Source organism: Myotis brandtii, unplaced genomic scaffold, assembly GCF_000412655.1.
Source record: "Myotis brandtii unplaced genomic scaffold, ASM41265v1 scaffold1814, whole genome shotgun sequence".
In the NCBI taxonomy this organism is placed as follows: Eukaryota; Metazoa; Chordata; class Mammalia; order Chiroptera; family Vespertilionidae; genus Myotis; species Myotis brandtii.
In genome coordinates, this window is record NW_005356728.1 from 371,441 (window position 1) to 388,671 (window position 17,231).

Consider the following 17,231-nt stretch of genomic DNA (forward strand, 5'->3'; position numbering starts at 1 on the left):
GCAGGAGCTGCCCCCTGGTGGTCAGTGTGCTCCCACAGAGGGAGCGCAACTCAGCCAGAAGCCGGGCTCATGGCTGGCAAGCACAGCAGCAGTGGTGGGAGCCTCTCCCGCCTCCGTGGCAGTGCTAAGAATGCCTGACTGCTGCGAACATCCCCTGAGGGCTCCCAGACTGCAAGAGGGCACAGGCCGGGCTGAGGGACCCCCCTCCCCCCCTCCCCCAGTGCACAAATTTTTGTGCACCGGGCCTCTAGTATAATAATAAAAGTGTAATATGCTAATTAGACCAGACGAACCCAGGGCTGCAAGGGAAGCCCCGGTCCTGGGTGTCAGAGGAAAGCCGGTGCCGGCAGCTGGGGCAAGGAAGGCCTCCTCTTGCACGAGTTTCGTGCATCGGGCCTCTAGTAAATAAATAAAAATGTATAGTTTTTATTCATTCATGCCAGATGGTTACTGTTATGCTGGCTGTTGTCATTTTTTAATTTGACAATCTAAGGGAAAAGAGATCAGTGTCCCTAACTAAATAGTCAGATACTGCACGTCTTAATTTTTTTTTTTGTGGCACACCAATGTGCCTCGTGGCACACTGGTTGAAAATCACTGTGGTTTCTTCATAGGTTATTTTGCTTAACATCCCAGAACCTGTAGATGGCATTCACTGAGGACTCACTGTACAGAGCTTAGGGACTCTTTATCATTGCTGTTTTACAAATAAGCAACACAGAGATAATCACTAATTCACAAAATCTTCTGATTTTTAGTACCATATTCCCACTGTATTACACTATACCAGTGATGGCGAACCTTTTGAGCTCGGCGTGTCAGCATTTTGAAAAACCCTAACTTGCCGAAACTGGTTTGGCTCAGTGGATGGAGCGTCGGCCTGCGGACTAAAAGGTCCCAGGTTCGATTCCGGTCAAGGGGGCTGAGCTGAGTCTTTTTAAAGGAGCAAGAGTCAGTCTGGTGACATGCAGGGGACATGGCACTTCAGACAGAGGGGAGAGCATAAGTAAAAAGAGTAAAAACAGAGGAGAGGACAGCACCGTGATGGCGAACCTTTTGAGCTCGGCGTGTCAGCATTTTGCAAAACCCTAACTTAACTCTGGTGCCGTGTCACATATAGAAATTTTTTGATATTTGCAACCATAGTAAAACAAAGACTTATATTTTTGATATTTATTTTATATATTTAAATGCCATTTAACAAAGAAAAATCAACCAAAAAAATGAGTTCGCGTGTCACCTCTGACACGCGTGTCATAGGTTCACCATCACGGCACTATATAAAACCCAAAGATTAAAAAAAAAAAAAAAGTAACCTTGCTTCCATGATTCTGAAACAATATTCTCTATAGAAAGCAGAGTTAGTAAAAACCTAGTTATCACAAAAGACATGGACAGCCTGGCTGGCATAGCTCAGTGTTTAGTGTTGACCTATGAACCTGGAGGTCACCGTTCGATTCCTGGTCATGCTTGGGTAGCAGGCTCTATCCACAGTGGGGGACGTGCAGGAGGCAGCTGATCAATGATTCTTTCTCATCATTGATGTTTCTCTCTCTCTGTCTCTTCTTTCATCTCTGAAATCAATAAAAATATATTTAAAAAAAAAAGACATGGACAGACTGAGGAACTATTACAGATTAGAAACAAAAAAAAAAAAAACAAAACTAAATGCAATCAATGCCATAAGAACTTAACTCTTGTTCATATCAATTAGCCTATGGCAGTGATTTTCTTAGATGGGATCTTAGAACACAAAAAGAGCATTAGAGGAAAAACTGGTAAAATTAAAAAATAAGATGTTTGGTTTAGTTAATATTATTGTACCAAACTTAATTTCCTTGTTTTGATCATTATATTAAGGTTATTGTATAGATATTGCTGTAGGGAAAGTTGGGTGTGTGGTAAACCAAAACTCTGTACTATTTTTGCAACTATAAATCTAAAATGAGTTTAAAATAAAAACAAAAGACTTTTTGTGATGGGATAATCTCCACTCATATTATTCAGAGAAAAATCAAAGGGCTGAAAAATACGTTTGCATGCTACTCTTTGGAAATGTTACTCTTTGGAAATGTAAGGTAAAAAATGCTTGTATATGTATTATATATCTCTGAAAGAACAAACATGTAATTAGAAACAGTGGTTGTTTTTGAGAAGGTTAAATGGTTTACTTTTTGCTCTGAATCCTTTTATTCATCTGTCCCTTTTAAATGCTGTACTAAAAAAGCAAAACATAAAATAAAATTTAAGAGAGGAGAAAAAATAAATATAAAATGTGATTTCAACCCCAAGGGCACAAAGTATAGAAGTAGTGGTGGTAGTGATAAATACTTCATTTTTTGCCTTTCTCCCTCACAAATTTTTTCAAGTCATTCTAATCAACTAAGGCTTAATAAGATCATTCCTTCCAAAAATAGTCAGTACTACATCTGATCTAAAGGCCTCAACAGGGATTTGAAGTTTTTGATGTGTTTTTTTTCTCGTTACCCTGCTTTCAAAACCTCATTTAGATCTCTCAACTTCCATTTAGAGCTAAGATGATCCTATAGATAATGTATCGGAAAAACCAGGGCACTTTGAGAGTAAACGGGAGTGTTAGTAGTAATTATACCAGGACAAAGGGCATAAATTGGAACATGGTCATTCTAGTGAAAATTCACAGATTCTATGTTAGAGCATTCCTAAAATTTAGTTTTAATGATGATTCCTTGGAACACTTTTTCCATTGTCTAAATGAACTCTTCCCTTTCTAAACACTACCTGCTTTCAGAATTGAAATAGCTTTTCATTTATGCTGATCAGAAATTTAAATTCAAAGGGATCAAACAAGAAGTAAATTCACTTTTCTAAAAAAATGCATTAAAGATTTAAAAATGCACACACTAAACATACAGCCAGCTGAATTCCCTTCAACTGCCTCTTCTCTTAAAAAGAAAAAAAAAAGCTTCAATTCCTAGTAGGTCTAATTACAAATGAATAGAACCTAGCTGACATGCACATCATTAAAATACACAGTAGCTCTAATTTCTTACAGGTCAAGGATTCTGCTTCCAAGCACAGGACAAATGTGGAAACTTCTGTACTACAAATTTAGCTGTGGTGAGCATTTAAATATAAAGAGACAGAGATTGCCCTAAATTTATCCATGTATGTGCTGATTTGGGAATCCATATAATCCCACAGCCAGACCTTTTCCATCGATTAACTACATGGTAACTAACAGGGAAAATTAAAGCTAGAGAAGAGGAAATTATCAGCGCAATTCTTTAAAAATCACAATCAACAGCCCACTACCTCAAATAGCAAAACACAGTATTTAAGACCATAAAAGAGGTGATAATCTCTTCCATCTTCCTATGGCTATTAAAATTTAATACAATTTATTTTAAAAATTTAATGAAAAATATTACTCATAGTCAAAGGCAGTGGATCCAAAGTTTCTGATGAATAAATCAATTATTAACACAAGGCTTATACAGACTAAGGTTTTAAATCCTGTCTGATTTTTCCCATTAGACTAGGTATCATCAAAGTTTAAAGTAGTTTTATCTTTGGCAGTGTACACACACACACACACACACACACACACTTTAATTGATTTTAGAAAGAGAGAAACAATGATTTGTTGTTCCACTTGTTTAATGCACTTGTTGCTTCTTGTATGTGCCCTGAACATGGATCGAACCTGAAACTTTGGTGTATTGGAACAATGCTCTAACCAACTAGGTTCGTTGGCAGTATATTTTACTACTCATTCTAACCCTATTTTTTCGCACCTGGCTCTATTAAACTGCATCTTATAGACGTTCCTCTCTCTCTCCACTCCAAATCTCTCCACCAACATTTACCTGTTGTACTGTATTTACCGTTATTCCTTTAGACTTGGTCTAATGTCACTAAGTGGATCTATTTTTTAAAATATGTTTTTACTGAATTTAGAGAGAGGGGAAGGGAGAGGGATTGAAAGATATAAACATCGATTGGCTGCCTCCTGCACGCCCCCTACTAGGGATAGAGCACACAACATGGGCATATGCCCTGACCAGGAATTGTACCGGTGATCTCTTAGTTCTTGGGTCAATGTTCAACCACTGAGCCATCCTGGATGGGCACAAGGTGGATCTATTAATCATAGCCCTACCTCACAATTCAAGTAACATACTTGCTCATAATCTGGACTTTCTAAATTCCAAACATATGATGCTGATCTCATCTGGCATGGACAAAAAAAAAAAAAAAAAAAAGGTGTATTTTGCAGATAGAGCTAAACTGGATAACTTCCATCTATGAACAAAACCAATCCTCCATGACATCAAATAAATGAGAGACTCCATCTCTGTTCTCCTCTCCCTTACTCATTCCAAATAAACTAATTGTTCTATTATCCTAAACAATTCAGAAAAATGTCTCTGTAGGAAAAACTATCCAAAAAGAAATGGACATTCTAGTGGATTATTGGTGACATTTTATTTGTATAGTTAAAATTTATTTCAATTTAGAAAGTGGACAGAACACCACTGTGGTCAATTCCTCAAAAACCCCAATTCTTCACTACTGTTTTCATAACCATATAGTCTGATTTACAACAACTTCCAGTATATTATTATAAAAACCAAAGATCTCTGAAGCTGAAGACAGCAGAAATCATAATTACTATCTGTCAGCTGTATAACCTTGGGCAAATTACCAAACCTCTCTCTAGGTCTAGGCCTGTTTCCCCTGCTGTAAAATCCAGATGATTGCACTATAGTTTTACTGCATAGACTGTGAGGTTTCAAGAGGTACAAAGTAATGAATTATTATTTCATTTTACTTTTGAATTATTTATTTTAAAAAACACTGTTGAAGCCAGTCAGTAACCCAGAATAAATTCAGTCATGAAATTTAATTATATGTAAATTAGTAGGAAAAATAATTGGCTAGCAATCTCAGCAAATAACTTAAGAACTTGAAAACGTATTACATTGGAACCCTGGCCTGGTAGCTCAGTTGGTTAGAACATTGTCCTGATACGCCAAGGTTGCGGGTTTAATGCCCCACCAGGGTATATACAAGAAGCAACCAATGAATGCATAAATAAGTGGAATAACAAATTGATGTTTCTCCCCCCCCCAATCCTCTCTAAAATAAACAAACAAATAAATAAGCCAGCCAGCCAACCCTTGCCAATGTGGCTCAGTTGGTTGGGCATCACACCATGTATCGAAAAGTTGCTGATTCATCAGGGCACATGCCCAGGTTGCAGACTCCATCCCTGGTAGGGGGCGTGCAGGAGATTTCATCAATGTTTCTCTCTAAAAATCAATAAACTATTCTTAAAAAAAAAGAAAACGAAAACATATTACATTGGATCATGGGTATGAGCATATCACACATTCGTATGAAAATATATGTACATCTACTTGGCATGGATAATTTGACTACAAGAAAGGACTGGTTTCCAAAAGAGCACTAGATTTAAAAATTAGTAATTTTTAAAAACACCACACAGAGAAATCAACCTTTTTCAGAAATGCATGCAAGACAGAGCAAACGATTCTTGAGGCATTAAAAAAGGTAGGGAGACAACAGTTAAGAATTCCTCTGGGAACCATAGTAATGCATATTATTTCTTTTACCATTGGCTGACATGATAGATCTCTATGTAGAGGTTTAACAAACTTTGCATAGAAAAGCAAGTGTATGTACAATGTAATACACAAAAAGAAATTCACAACTAAAAGATGATTGCTGTAATCCTATCTAATCTAATAAAAGACAAACATGCAAATGGACCGTACCCTCACTATGCCTTAAGCCACGCCCACCAGCCAATCAGAGCAACTACATGCAAATCAACCCAACCAAGATGGCGGTCAGCAGCCATGGAGCTGGGGCAAGCAGGAGGCTTGGTTGCTCCAGTGATGGAGGAAGCCAAGCTTCCCGCCTGCCCTGGCCGGCTCTGAGCTCCACTCAAGGCTACAAAGTTTCAATTATAGAAGGTAAATAAATCTCAGAATAAAAAAAAAAGAAAAAAAGGAGAGGCTGGGAGCTTCCATCGCCGGGGGGCTTGGCCAGCCTGAAAATGGCCCTCAGCCCCTCACCCAGGCTGGCCAGACACCCCAGTGGGGACTCCCCCCCCTTAAAGGGAGTGTGGCCAGCCTGAAAACAGCCATCAGCCCCTCACCCAGGCTGGCCAGGCACCCCAGCGGGACCCCCACCCTGATCCGGGACACCCTTCAGGGCAAACCAGCCAGCCCCCACCCATGCACCAGGCCTCTATCCTATATAATAAAAGGGTAATATGCAAACTGACCCTAACAGCAGAACAACTGGGAATGACTGGTCACTATGACACACACTGACCACCAGGGTCAGTGAGCTTCCACATGGAGGAGATAGCTCACTGTGTAGCTCCGCAGCCACCAGGCTCGCAGAGCTGACCCTGGAGGCTGGGAAGCAGGTTCATGGCCGCTGTGGGACTGAGGCCTACTCCACCACCCCTCAGTGCTATTGTCCCTGGGCCCGGCCCCAACCAAGTCCCCTGGAGAGGCGAGTGCTCCGGCTCCACTGAAGATGCCGGACCAGGGAGCAGCCGCTCAGAGGGTGGGTCCACAGCCACTGGGCTGACCGGGATGAGCAGTGCTCCCACAGTGGGGCCAATCCCCACAGGCCACGCCCCCACCAGTGCACGAATCCCATGCACCGGGCCTCTAGTTATATATAATACATAATACAGTGAGATTGTAACTACTTATAACACAACCTCCATATCCCTCAATTGGTTTTATAGGATATCACAGAAATAATCCACAGCACAGCAGGAAGCTGAGTCTCCAGTCTGGACATTCTTCTCAGTCTCTACTAAGCCTACATATATACTTGCCTTTACTTAACCATTAACTCAAATGTCTGAGCAACTTCCAGGTGCCAGACCCCAACTCAATGCTGGAAAAAATGAAAAACAACAACAACAACAAAAAAGCTTCTCATTCAAGAAGTTTTAAGTTCAGTGAGATGAGATAAATTATAAGAAAGTATATAGTAGAAAAGTTAAAACATCACAGTGGTTAAAGGCTGAGACCAGTTCCAAACTACCTGAAAGCTATCTCTTCAACTAGCTATGTGAATGGGGATATGTTTTTTATTTGTAAAACGGGAACAATAGAACTTAACTTACTAGGGGGTTATATGAGAAAATACGTAACATAGTTCCTAATAGAGTAAGCACTCTGTATTGTTTACTAATGAAAGTGCTATTACTGAAATATGGCCAAAGTACTGTGCAAAGCACAGAAAATGAAACAACTAACTCTGCCTAGGAAAGATGTCAGTGATAACATCAAATTGAGTCTTGAAGAATGAATAGTAGGAATTCCAGACAGGTAAGAACATACGCAAAAACAAGAATAATGAAAAAGCCTAGCTGATCCAGATAACAGAAACTCTTGGATGGCAGGATGAGGGGAAAAGAGATATACCTATTACAAGGGATTCAGGATGCTTAAAAGTCTTATAAACCAAGTTAGTGAGTTTGGATCTTATTCTTGAAACAACCAGGAACCACAGGAAAAGTCACAGCTTATGAGAGATCAAAGTTCAAATCTGAGTTTACTAACTGTGTGGCCTCAATGTCTCTAAGCCTATTTTCTCATCTCTAAAATGACACCACCTGGTTTAGATGGTTACTTGGGTTAAATATATCCAAAATGCCATGGCACGGAGCCTAGCATGTAATATATACTCAACAAATAGTAGCTGATGTTCTCATCACTAGATATCACAGCAGTTAAAACTTTCGATTCTGATAATGGTCAAGAATAAATTTATAGTACCCTAATTTGACAGTCTCTAGGAAGTACCATTCTCCTCTCCTGGCTACTTTGTACTGGAACAAATGAACAAAACTGACTGATTTAAACAATGAATTAAATTTATAACACTGAAATGTTTCTGGAGAAACTATATATTTAATGATAAGCATACCAACTATGTCCTACCAGTTAGTTAACTGGTAGAAAATACTGCTATGTATTAAAGAGAAACAATGCTTTATATTCTGTAGACAATACCAGCACTCATCTCCTTGAAAAGAGGCCAATGTATATACCAAATCAGAAAGGACACTACAAAAGAAATCAGAATATTAAAGTACAAAACCCAGCTCTATAGTAGGCAAAATAACTTATCTGGGCCTCAACTTCAACTATCAAATAAGAGTTATTTCTATTCCATTTACCTTACTGAGTTACTGGAAAAATTAGACAAGAATGTATATAAGGGCACTTAGTAAACCGTAACAGTATACAACTATACAATACAGTGGAACCTCGTTTCTCGAACATCTCCCATCTCAAACAATTTACTTCTCAACCTGACAACCCTTCATGCTGTTACCTGTATGATGAGTCACGCATCTCTCAGGTGACAAAAGAGAGAATGCACAAATATGAGTCAGTTTACCACTGTTAAAATCTCAGGATATTGTGCTGTGAATATTTTCGTGTTGTGTTGTTTTTTTTTTTGCTTTTGTTGCTGTTTACAATTATTGTAACATTTTCATTTTTGTTAAATTTTCATTTACATTTCATGTCCTTTTTGTTTTTAAAGTGTTCATTTATAGATTAAACAGTACAATAGACGTGTACTGTACATAAGAAAAGTTAAAATAGGGAATCATTTGGGGGTTTGGAATAACTCAATTTACATGATTTCTAATGAGAAAAAATGATTCGGTTTTTGAACAGCCTTCCAGAACGAATTAGGTTTGAGAAACGAGGTTCTTCTGCATTACCATTCTAATATCCAGGTTAGATGATTTTACAATATCCTGGTGCCTCAGTTCCTTAATTTCCTTTCCTATAATGAAAAATCCTGTTGTCCATTCTAATGTAGCCATTTCACTCTCAATGTCATTAACAATATTCTCAACCTTTCCATAATCTCCATTTCAAACATTGTGTTCTCCAACCACAACCTTCCATCTTTCCAGATCGTTTCCTCTAATACAGTGGTTCTCAATCTTCTGGCCCTTTAAATACAGTTCCTCATGTTGTGACCCAACCATGAAATTATTTTTGTTGCTACTTCATAACTGTAATGTTGCTACTGTTATGAATCATAATGTAAATATCTGATATGCAGGATGGTCTTAGGCGACCCCTGTGAAAGAGTCGTTCGACCGCCAAAGGGGTCGCAACCCACAGGTTGAGAACCGCTGCTCTAATACCTCCACTCCAATTCTTAAACCCCATCAGAACCTACAATCCATTAATCCAACTTTTCACTCCGCCCCTACCCCTCAACACCAAAATCCTCACCTATCTCCCTGCCAAGCTTAAAATCAGACAGTTCATTATTATAATCACTAACTTGTATACACCCTCTTCCCTTGCCCTTACTCTGACTAATGGAAACTGGTTATCACAGCTTTAACTGTATGTATAGCAACATCTAACACAATTACACCTGAATTAATATTCCCTGAAGAAAAATTGCTTTGAAGTCTATCCCCCTGTCTAAATAGCCTAATAGCTAGTACATTCCTGCTTAAAGCATTAAAATTAAACTTACTTTTGTAGCCCTAACTTTCACTCTTCCCCTATGTCCAATGGTTTATTCACTGTCCTAAAAAAACACACACCAATTCTGCTTGTTCCACTTCTGTACTTTTGCCCTGGCTATTTTCTCCAACTGAATGCCTCCCATTCTTTTCCTTTGCAAGGATACACTCCCATCATATTTCAAGACCAGCTTAAATGCTAATTTCTTCATAAAGGCATGCCCAATCATCCAACTTTAAGGGTTCTCTCCATTCCTTAGAGCAGGGGTCCTCAAACTACGGCCCGCGGGCCACATGCAAATACAAATATTGTATTTGTTCCCGTTTTGTTTTTTTACCTCAAAATAAGATATGTGCAGTGTGCATAGGAATTTGTTCATAGTTTTTTTTTAAACTATAGTCCGGCCCTCCAACGGTCTGAGGGACAGTGAACTGGCCCCCTGTTTAAAAAGTTTGAGGACCTCTGCCTTAGAGTTTTGCATTACACTATTCATCTGATAATCATGTTGGTCTTAATAAACTAAGTATTATTGTTATTTTTGTTCTCTCTCCATTTATAACAAAAGCTCCTTGAAAAACACCATTTAATGAACTCCCCCCAGACATACTCACACATACTTCTCTGTACAACTACTATTAAAATAGTTTTAACAATCTTTTCAAAAATTATTTTATATTCTAGAAAATAATCTCGAGGTAAATATATCCTTGGTATCTCTTGTGCAGATGATACCCTAATACTTTTAAACCATCTAAATTTTCAACCACTTTCATTCTTTCTATTAAGATATCTCATATTACTCATAGCAACAAGGGAAATTACTGATAGTACAGCATATAATCCACAAGCATCAGCCTCAATTTCATCTCTAGTCAAGACCTAGAGTATGAAATTCATTTCTTGGTTTTTGGTCAGTACTGCCTACAAAAAGGGTGAAAAATGAGGCTTCTGTTCCCTCATCAACTCTGGAAAAATAATGTTACATAAGATATGAGTACTGGCTTTTCTAACAATCATTATTTAAAATGTCAGCCACAAACATGATCAATGACTTTTTTCTATTTCAACTTTTAAAACTTTTGTATTTCACTTCTATAAAGCACAGAGATAAATTGAAATTCTTTGAAATCAATGCAATTGCCAAAAGAAAGGATGACAATAAATAATTGATACCTTGTGAGATGACATCAAATGTACTATTACAAAGATAGTTTCTGGTTGCTTGAGTGACACACAATGCAAGATTTATTTGACCTCAACACTGTCAGTAAAAAAAAAAAAAAAAGAAAAGAAGAAGAAGAAGAAGAAGAAGAAGAAGAAGAAGAAAAGAATTAAAGCAAATTAACAGGAAACTTGTGTTTTGGCCCTAATTGTAATTTCTTCCTATCTATAGCACTTACTAAAACACTATGTGCTATTAACCTATGTACAATGCCAAAGCAATTTTAACTACCTTTTCTTCAATACATTCCTAAATTAGGTATAAAATACTAAATGTATTTGTTAAATCCCAAGGAAATTATTTTGTATAAGCAAGATAATACAGTATTTTGTCTTTCAGCCTGAGCATATTTAAATTTTTGCATTGACTAATGCAATATGCATTAAGCATATCTGATTAGACTTCCTTAATTAAATGGACAATTCACTTTTTATAACTGGGAAAAATCATTACAACATCTTCTGGTATTCACTGCAATAGCAAATCAATGACTTCTTTCAGTATTTGTGGTGGTCATTTGTAATTCCTTTGGTAATTACCATGAGTCAGCTTTCACTTAATACTAAATGGCAATGCTAATATGAAAAGAGAATTAATGCCAGACATACAAACAATCAAAAGTACCAAGTTGTTTCAGGGAAGGAATTTTAATAGAATTCAAGAACTGGATGTCTACCTCAAGCTGGAATCAATTTTCATTAATAAAATATTAGAAACTTATTAAATCACAAGAACAAAGATGAAACCTCTACATGGATTTCAAATCCATAATTCAAGATCTCATGAACTTCTGCTATTCCTTTTCAGAAAATGGTAATTTTGACCACCTCCAGAAAACTTTTTATTTCATTTTATCATGTACCCAAATGGAGAGAAATTATATGGAAATTTATCTCAGCCATGAAGCAGCAGAATCAGAATAGTTAATTATATATGTGTTGTTTTTATAAATGTAAGTCACAAATTTTAGTTCTGGTTATATAACTTCTAAAGACATAAGAAAATGTGATTTAAAAAAAGTATCTCTGCAGTACTCTGAGAATTGTGTGACAAATATAGAATACAAGTAAAGAATACAACATGACAGCTATTTTTTCTATAATGTTGATGGCATTAGAACAGCCCCTGTAATAATCAGCCGAATAGTAAGTATATCTGTCTAGATCTGTTTCTTCCTGGTCTCTCATGCCTACCTTGAAAACAAGCAAGCATACTATCACATGAAGCCTTATAAGCACAGTTCTTGTCAGCCCCATTCTCCCAACAGTACAACTTATATCTTTCTCTCTGATGTTATTCCTTGATATGTTCCATGTTTTTAAGTGCCTTCTATCTTAAATGTATATATCCTTTACCCTTCAAATCAAGGGTCCTCAAACTTTTTAAACAGGGGGCCAGTTCACTGTCCCTCAGACCATTGGAGGGCCGGACTATAGTTTAAAAAAAAAACTATGAACAAATTCCTATGCACACTGCACATATCTTATTTTGAAGTAAAAAAACAAAACGGGAACAAATACAATATTTGTATTTGCATGTGGCCCGCAGGCCGTAGTTTGAGGACCCCTGCTTCAAATCATCACCAGGGAGCCTTTCCTTATGCTGACCTCATTTGGTCACTATTGATCCCCTGAGAATATAGTAACCAATAATTCTGAATTTGTTTATAATCATGCTGATTCATCATCAGTATTTTGAAATCTGTATGGCCTTTGTTCCAATTCTTTCCACCTACCATGCATGAGAAAGAGAATAGTTATGATTTTGCATCAGTTTTAGTATCTCAAGCAAAGCTAACATTGATTTTCATTGCTAGTGGCATCTCTCTCTTTCAGATGATGGGAGAGACCCAGAAAACAGAGATTAAAGCACTTGCCCATGTATCATCTCTAGCATGCCTGCATTAATCAGAGTGCCAACTCTATAGTACCACAAAGAAAATATTCTGATACACTTTTATGACCTAAGTATTGTTAAACTGTAAACACCCTCATTTAATGGTCTCAAATAATTATCTAAAGGTCACATCCTGATATCATATATGAAACACAAGGAGGAATCCTACAAACTTTTACATAAAAGTAATACATGACTTATTGCTATTTATCACCATGATTACTTATACAGAGTATATAAAGTTCTTGGGTAATTTTTATAGTTTAATTATGACCTTTAAGATAATATGTATTTCTCTCATTACTTTACCACTCACTATTATCATAGCTCCTTTTCAGTAGAAATCTAGTGCAGCCCAGCCAGTGTTGTGCAGTGGTTGAGCATCGACCCATGAACCAGGAGTTCAGGTCACAGTTGGATTCCTGGTCAGGGCACATGTCCCAGTTATGGGCTGGATCCCCAGTAGAGGGCGGGCAGGAGGCAGCAGATCAATGATTCTCTCATTATTGATGTTTCTAGGTATACAAATTGAAGAACATTTCCTCACTAGTACTGAGCTGCATTACCATTAATAGCTGTGCAACCACTAAATGCTAAGCTGTGTGTTTAACACGTTACTGCTGTAAGTCACTGTACAAATAAAACTTTCTTTAGTGAACCTATTAGTCAAAGTGTTGAATACATCTATATTCTAAGTTTTAGTATGTATTTTCCATTAGTTTGCATAACATTTCAATCTGTGAATAAATATGCCTTAATCTGATAAATGTAGGCAGAAGGCATGTCTCATTCAGAAACAGGACAGATTCTTAAAGTAGTTAAAACTCTTAAAGCATTAAAAAAAATTAGCATAGATCCTAAAGATTTCCAAAGATAAAATACCACTCAAAAAGGCTACACAAAAGAATGTCTAAACTAAAACAACAGTTAATATATCCTCTATAACAGTGCAACAGGAGTCTCCCTAGAAGTCCTTGGGAGATCAACAGATCTGAACAAACTAGAACAGAGTAAAACTAATTGAATCACCTCTCTAAAAGCTCATTTGTTCTTTGTGACCTATAAATTTATCCTCCACAGTTGATGACTCAATTAGTTATGTAAAACATATAATTAGCAGTAGAGATAATGGTCCTGAGCACAGGTTCAAGAGTTAAAAAGCCAGAGTCTAAATCCAGAGTCTGCCAAACCAGCTGTGTACCAGTGCTTGGCCAAAGTATTTAAAACTCTGCCTCACCTGCCTCATTTGAAAATGTAATAGTAGCTATCTCATAGGGTTATTGTGAAGATCGAGATAATACATGTAGTCTGTAGAGTAGTACCTGTTTATTATTATAAAGTTATCAAAGCCTTTTAAAACCACTATAATCTTATGAATCAATGTCACCCCAATAAATTTAATTTAGAAAACTTTTAACTGTATATCCCTAATAATAATTACTCTTTATATTCGTAAGTACTTCAAGTGGCATACCACAGTTATGCTCCTCACTATACTTGACACACCTTTGAAACTTCAGGTGTTCACAAAATCTAACAGTGAACCCACCTCGGACTCCATACTAAATTCAAAAGACAACTTGATGTTGTCTTTAAAATTTGCACTTGATGGTAAATTGGCAAAGAAAATGATAGCCATCTAGAACTTACCAGAGAAGATGCACGGAAAAATTTCCATTACTGTGAGATCTTTTTAAAGCAACAGGATCTGTGTACTGTGTTTGGAAACCTACTTTGGATTTGTTTTCAAGTGTATTCAGTGGCTTCACCTTGTTTATCACTTAAAATCTTAAAAGGAGGCCACATTTAATTTTGAATGACCTGACCTTCAAAATGTTTGGTATACTATATTATATGCAGGAGTGTCCTATTACATTTTCTCTCCAATAACTTTAATCAAAGGACATCATTAATGAAAATCTATCTATACTTTTCCCTTTAGTAAAAAACACTTTATTTTTAAATGAATGTTTTGGAATGTTAGCACAATAACTTACAAAATTTTTAACATCTTGTAATTGTCTAAAAGGTTTCATTCCCAATGCCCTATTTACCCACCCATAATACTAGGATATCTGACTTTAAAAGAAACCAACCCCTGCCCAGTGTTACTCAGTGGTTAGAGAGTCGGCCCCTGCAGCGAAGGGTCCCAGGTTTGATTACCAGTCAAGGGCACACACCTCGGTTAGATACCTGCCCGGGTCAGGGGACACACAGGTGGGGGGGGTGACATTCGATGTGTCTCTCACTCCTTCCCCCTTCATCCCTCCTTTCCACTCTCTAAAAAGCAATGGAATAACTATCCTTGGACGAGGATTCAAAAAAACAACCAACATTTCCCTGGCTGACTCAATACAGCACGCATTGGTTATTCTAATATACGAGAAAATATACTTAAAATATATGTAGTATCCTCAGCATCAAGAAAGAAAGTCAGTCATCTCACTTGAAAAGGTAGAGGCTTTCTCAATTTTTTTTTCAGGTGACAGCATTCATACTAGGCTATCCAGTTTTCAAAATCTTTCAAGGCCCTGGAAATCCTGTTTTTGTTTGTTTAAGTCTGCTGAAATTATGTGGTTGACAGCCATTTTCCCTCAAAGCTCAACTGTTCATGTTATCTATTTAAAATTTTATTAGGTCACCTTGAAATTTTCTCCTCTGAAAAGCACTTGAGGGTTTTCAGTATCAACATGTCCCTTTAAAAATTACTAATAAAGCCCACACACCTTGCAGCCTACTCGTGTCCTGGTGCGTGCTAGAACCACCTTTCCCGGGGACCGAACGGCCTGCATTACACATCCTGACACCCTGAGCTCCTGTGTTGTGCTGCAGCGAGCGGTACAGCAGGCGCATGATCGCAGGCTTCCCTACAGCCCCAGGTCCCTGACCGCTGCAAAACTTCTTAAGCGTTCAATGCACTAAACTGTCCAGTGTTGGTTTAACCTGCTAATTTACCAACCCAATCACCTCAGGGAATCCAAACCCTTCAAACTGCCTTCTGAAACCTATCTGGAATATTCCCTATATTACTTTGAGGAAGATTTGCAGCAGGAAAAGAACTTGAGTTGAGAGGTTCATCCCCTGACTCAAATTGCTGTTGCCAGGATATGCGGTAGTAATGCAGTGGTTTCTTTGAGACTCTGAGGATGTATTTTATCCTAGAAATAGCCAATCTCTACTAAATCCCTTTTAACTGCCGAGATTTCTGTGGTAACAATGCGCACCAGGAAGGTATTTTAAACAGCCGAACGATGAGTTATTCTAATTTGCCTTTATTTATTTTTTTTCTCAATAATGCCTGCCAGCACAAGGGCATTTTTCTATACGGTATTTGCAACTGAAAAGAAAAATCAAGCTTTGGGCACTAGTTATCACACGCTTGCAAAGTCCATTATCATTCTGCTTCTTATGAATCTTTTTTCGAGGTAAAATTTGGGGCGAAACTCACGTCCTATAACTTACTGTTTTTCAGGCCCAAATAACGGCCTAAGAATAATAACAAAACAGGCCCGGGAAATCTCAATTTTTGACTAAGAAGGCGTCTAACAACTAAAGCACCCTTTTGCGGGTGAGGAATCGGAAACACAATGAAAGTAATTTATTTATTAAAGAGAGGAGGACCCCCTCCGTCCCCCGCCCCCCAAAAAAAGCCGTGCAAGAAAAACGCAGGGGTTCGGAAGCTCTGGTCTAGTAATATTCTCCCAAACCCTCCGACCCAACCCTCTTGTCCCCGGGGAGCCAGCCCTGTGCCTCCGCAGGCAGGGGAGACCCGGGGAAGCACAGACCCCGCAGCGGTCAGGCCGGGCTTCCGAAGCCCAAATAGGCCGAAGCCGCAAACCCGGCGGCCTGAGTTTAAGAGGCAGGAGAATACGGGGTTAGATGCGGCCTCGACTCAAGCTTGGAGGCCCCCGGAGGAATCGGAGGCGGAGGAGAGCGAGCCGGTTGGCAAGCCGGAGCGGAACCTGGACGGAAAGAGCCAGGAGCGGAGGAGAAGAAGGTTTCAGCTCGGCCAGCGCCTCCCCCGGATCTTCGGCGACGCCCGTGTTTACCTGAAAGTCTCGGTCCTCGTTGAAGCGGGAGAAGCGGTCCGCCATCTTGCCGCCTTCACTGCTCTCAGAACGACGCTCTCCGGTTCGCTCCTCTCCCGCGACACCCGCCCCCTCGCTCCCCTCCCAGTTCCCCGCCTCCTCCCACGCCCACCCTGCGCGCTGGTTCGCTCCTTCTCTCCCGCGACACCCGCCCCCTCGCTCCCCTCCCCAGTTCCCCGCCTCCTCCCACGCCCACCCTGCGCGCGCCGGCTAGGGAGGGAGGAAGCGAGAAGGTGGGTCCTAATCCAGAGCCCCCGAGACGCATGCGCCTTTCAGCCCGAGAGGCGGAACCTTTCCTTTTGGGGGTCCGCTCGGCGCAGCTCCCGGGGCGACCGCGGGTACAACGCGTGCGCACTCGCTCCGAGGAGGGCAAGTGCTTCCGGAGAGAAAGGTCACAGGGGGCGCGGTACGCACGCCTCCGGATGTTTTCCACCTGCTGATTTTCCTGTGTGTATCTTTCATTAACCTCCTGCTTCCCTGTGT

At 39.1% G+C, this 17,231-nt stretch overlaps 1 protein-coding gene across 3 annotated transcripts in view; it reads right to left on the minus strand.

The window, feature by feature from the left end:
• GPATCH8 (G patch domain containing 8) overlaps window positions 1-16,828 on the minus strand; it is a 77,026-nt gene extending 60,198 nt beyond the window's left edge. For 2 of the 3 annotated variants that reach the window (XM_005863845.2, XM_014537742.1), the window contains exon 1: window positions 16,710-16,828. In XM_005863845.2, coding sequence (XP_005863907.1) covers window positions 16,710-16,754 — 45 coding nt within the window. In that variant the 5' untranslated portion in view covers window positions 16,755-16,828. The remainder of the gene's footprint in view (window positions 1-16,709) is intronic. The other variant, XM_014537750.1, reaches the window with a different exon arrangement.
• Window positions 16,829-17,231: the final 403 nt, after the last annotated feature.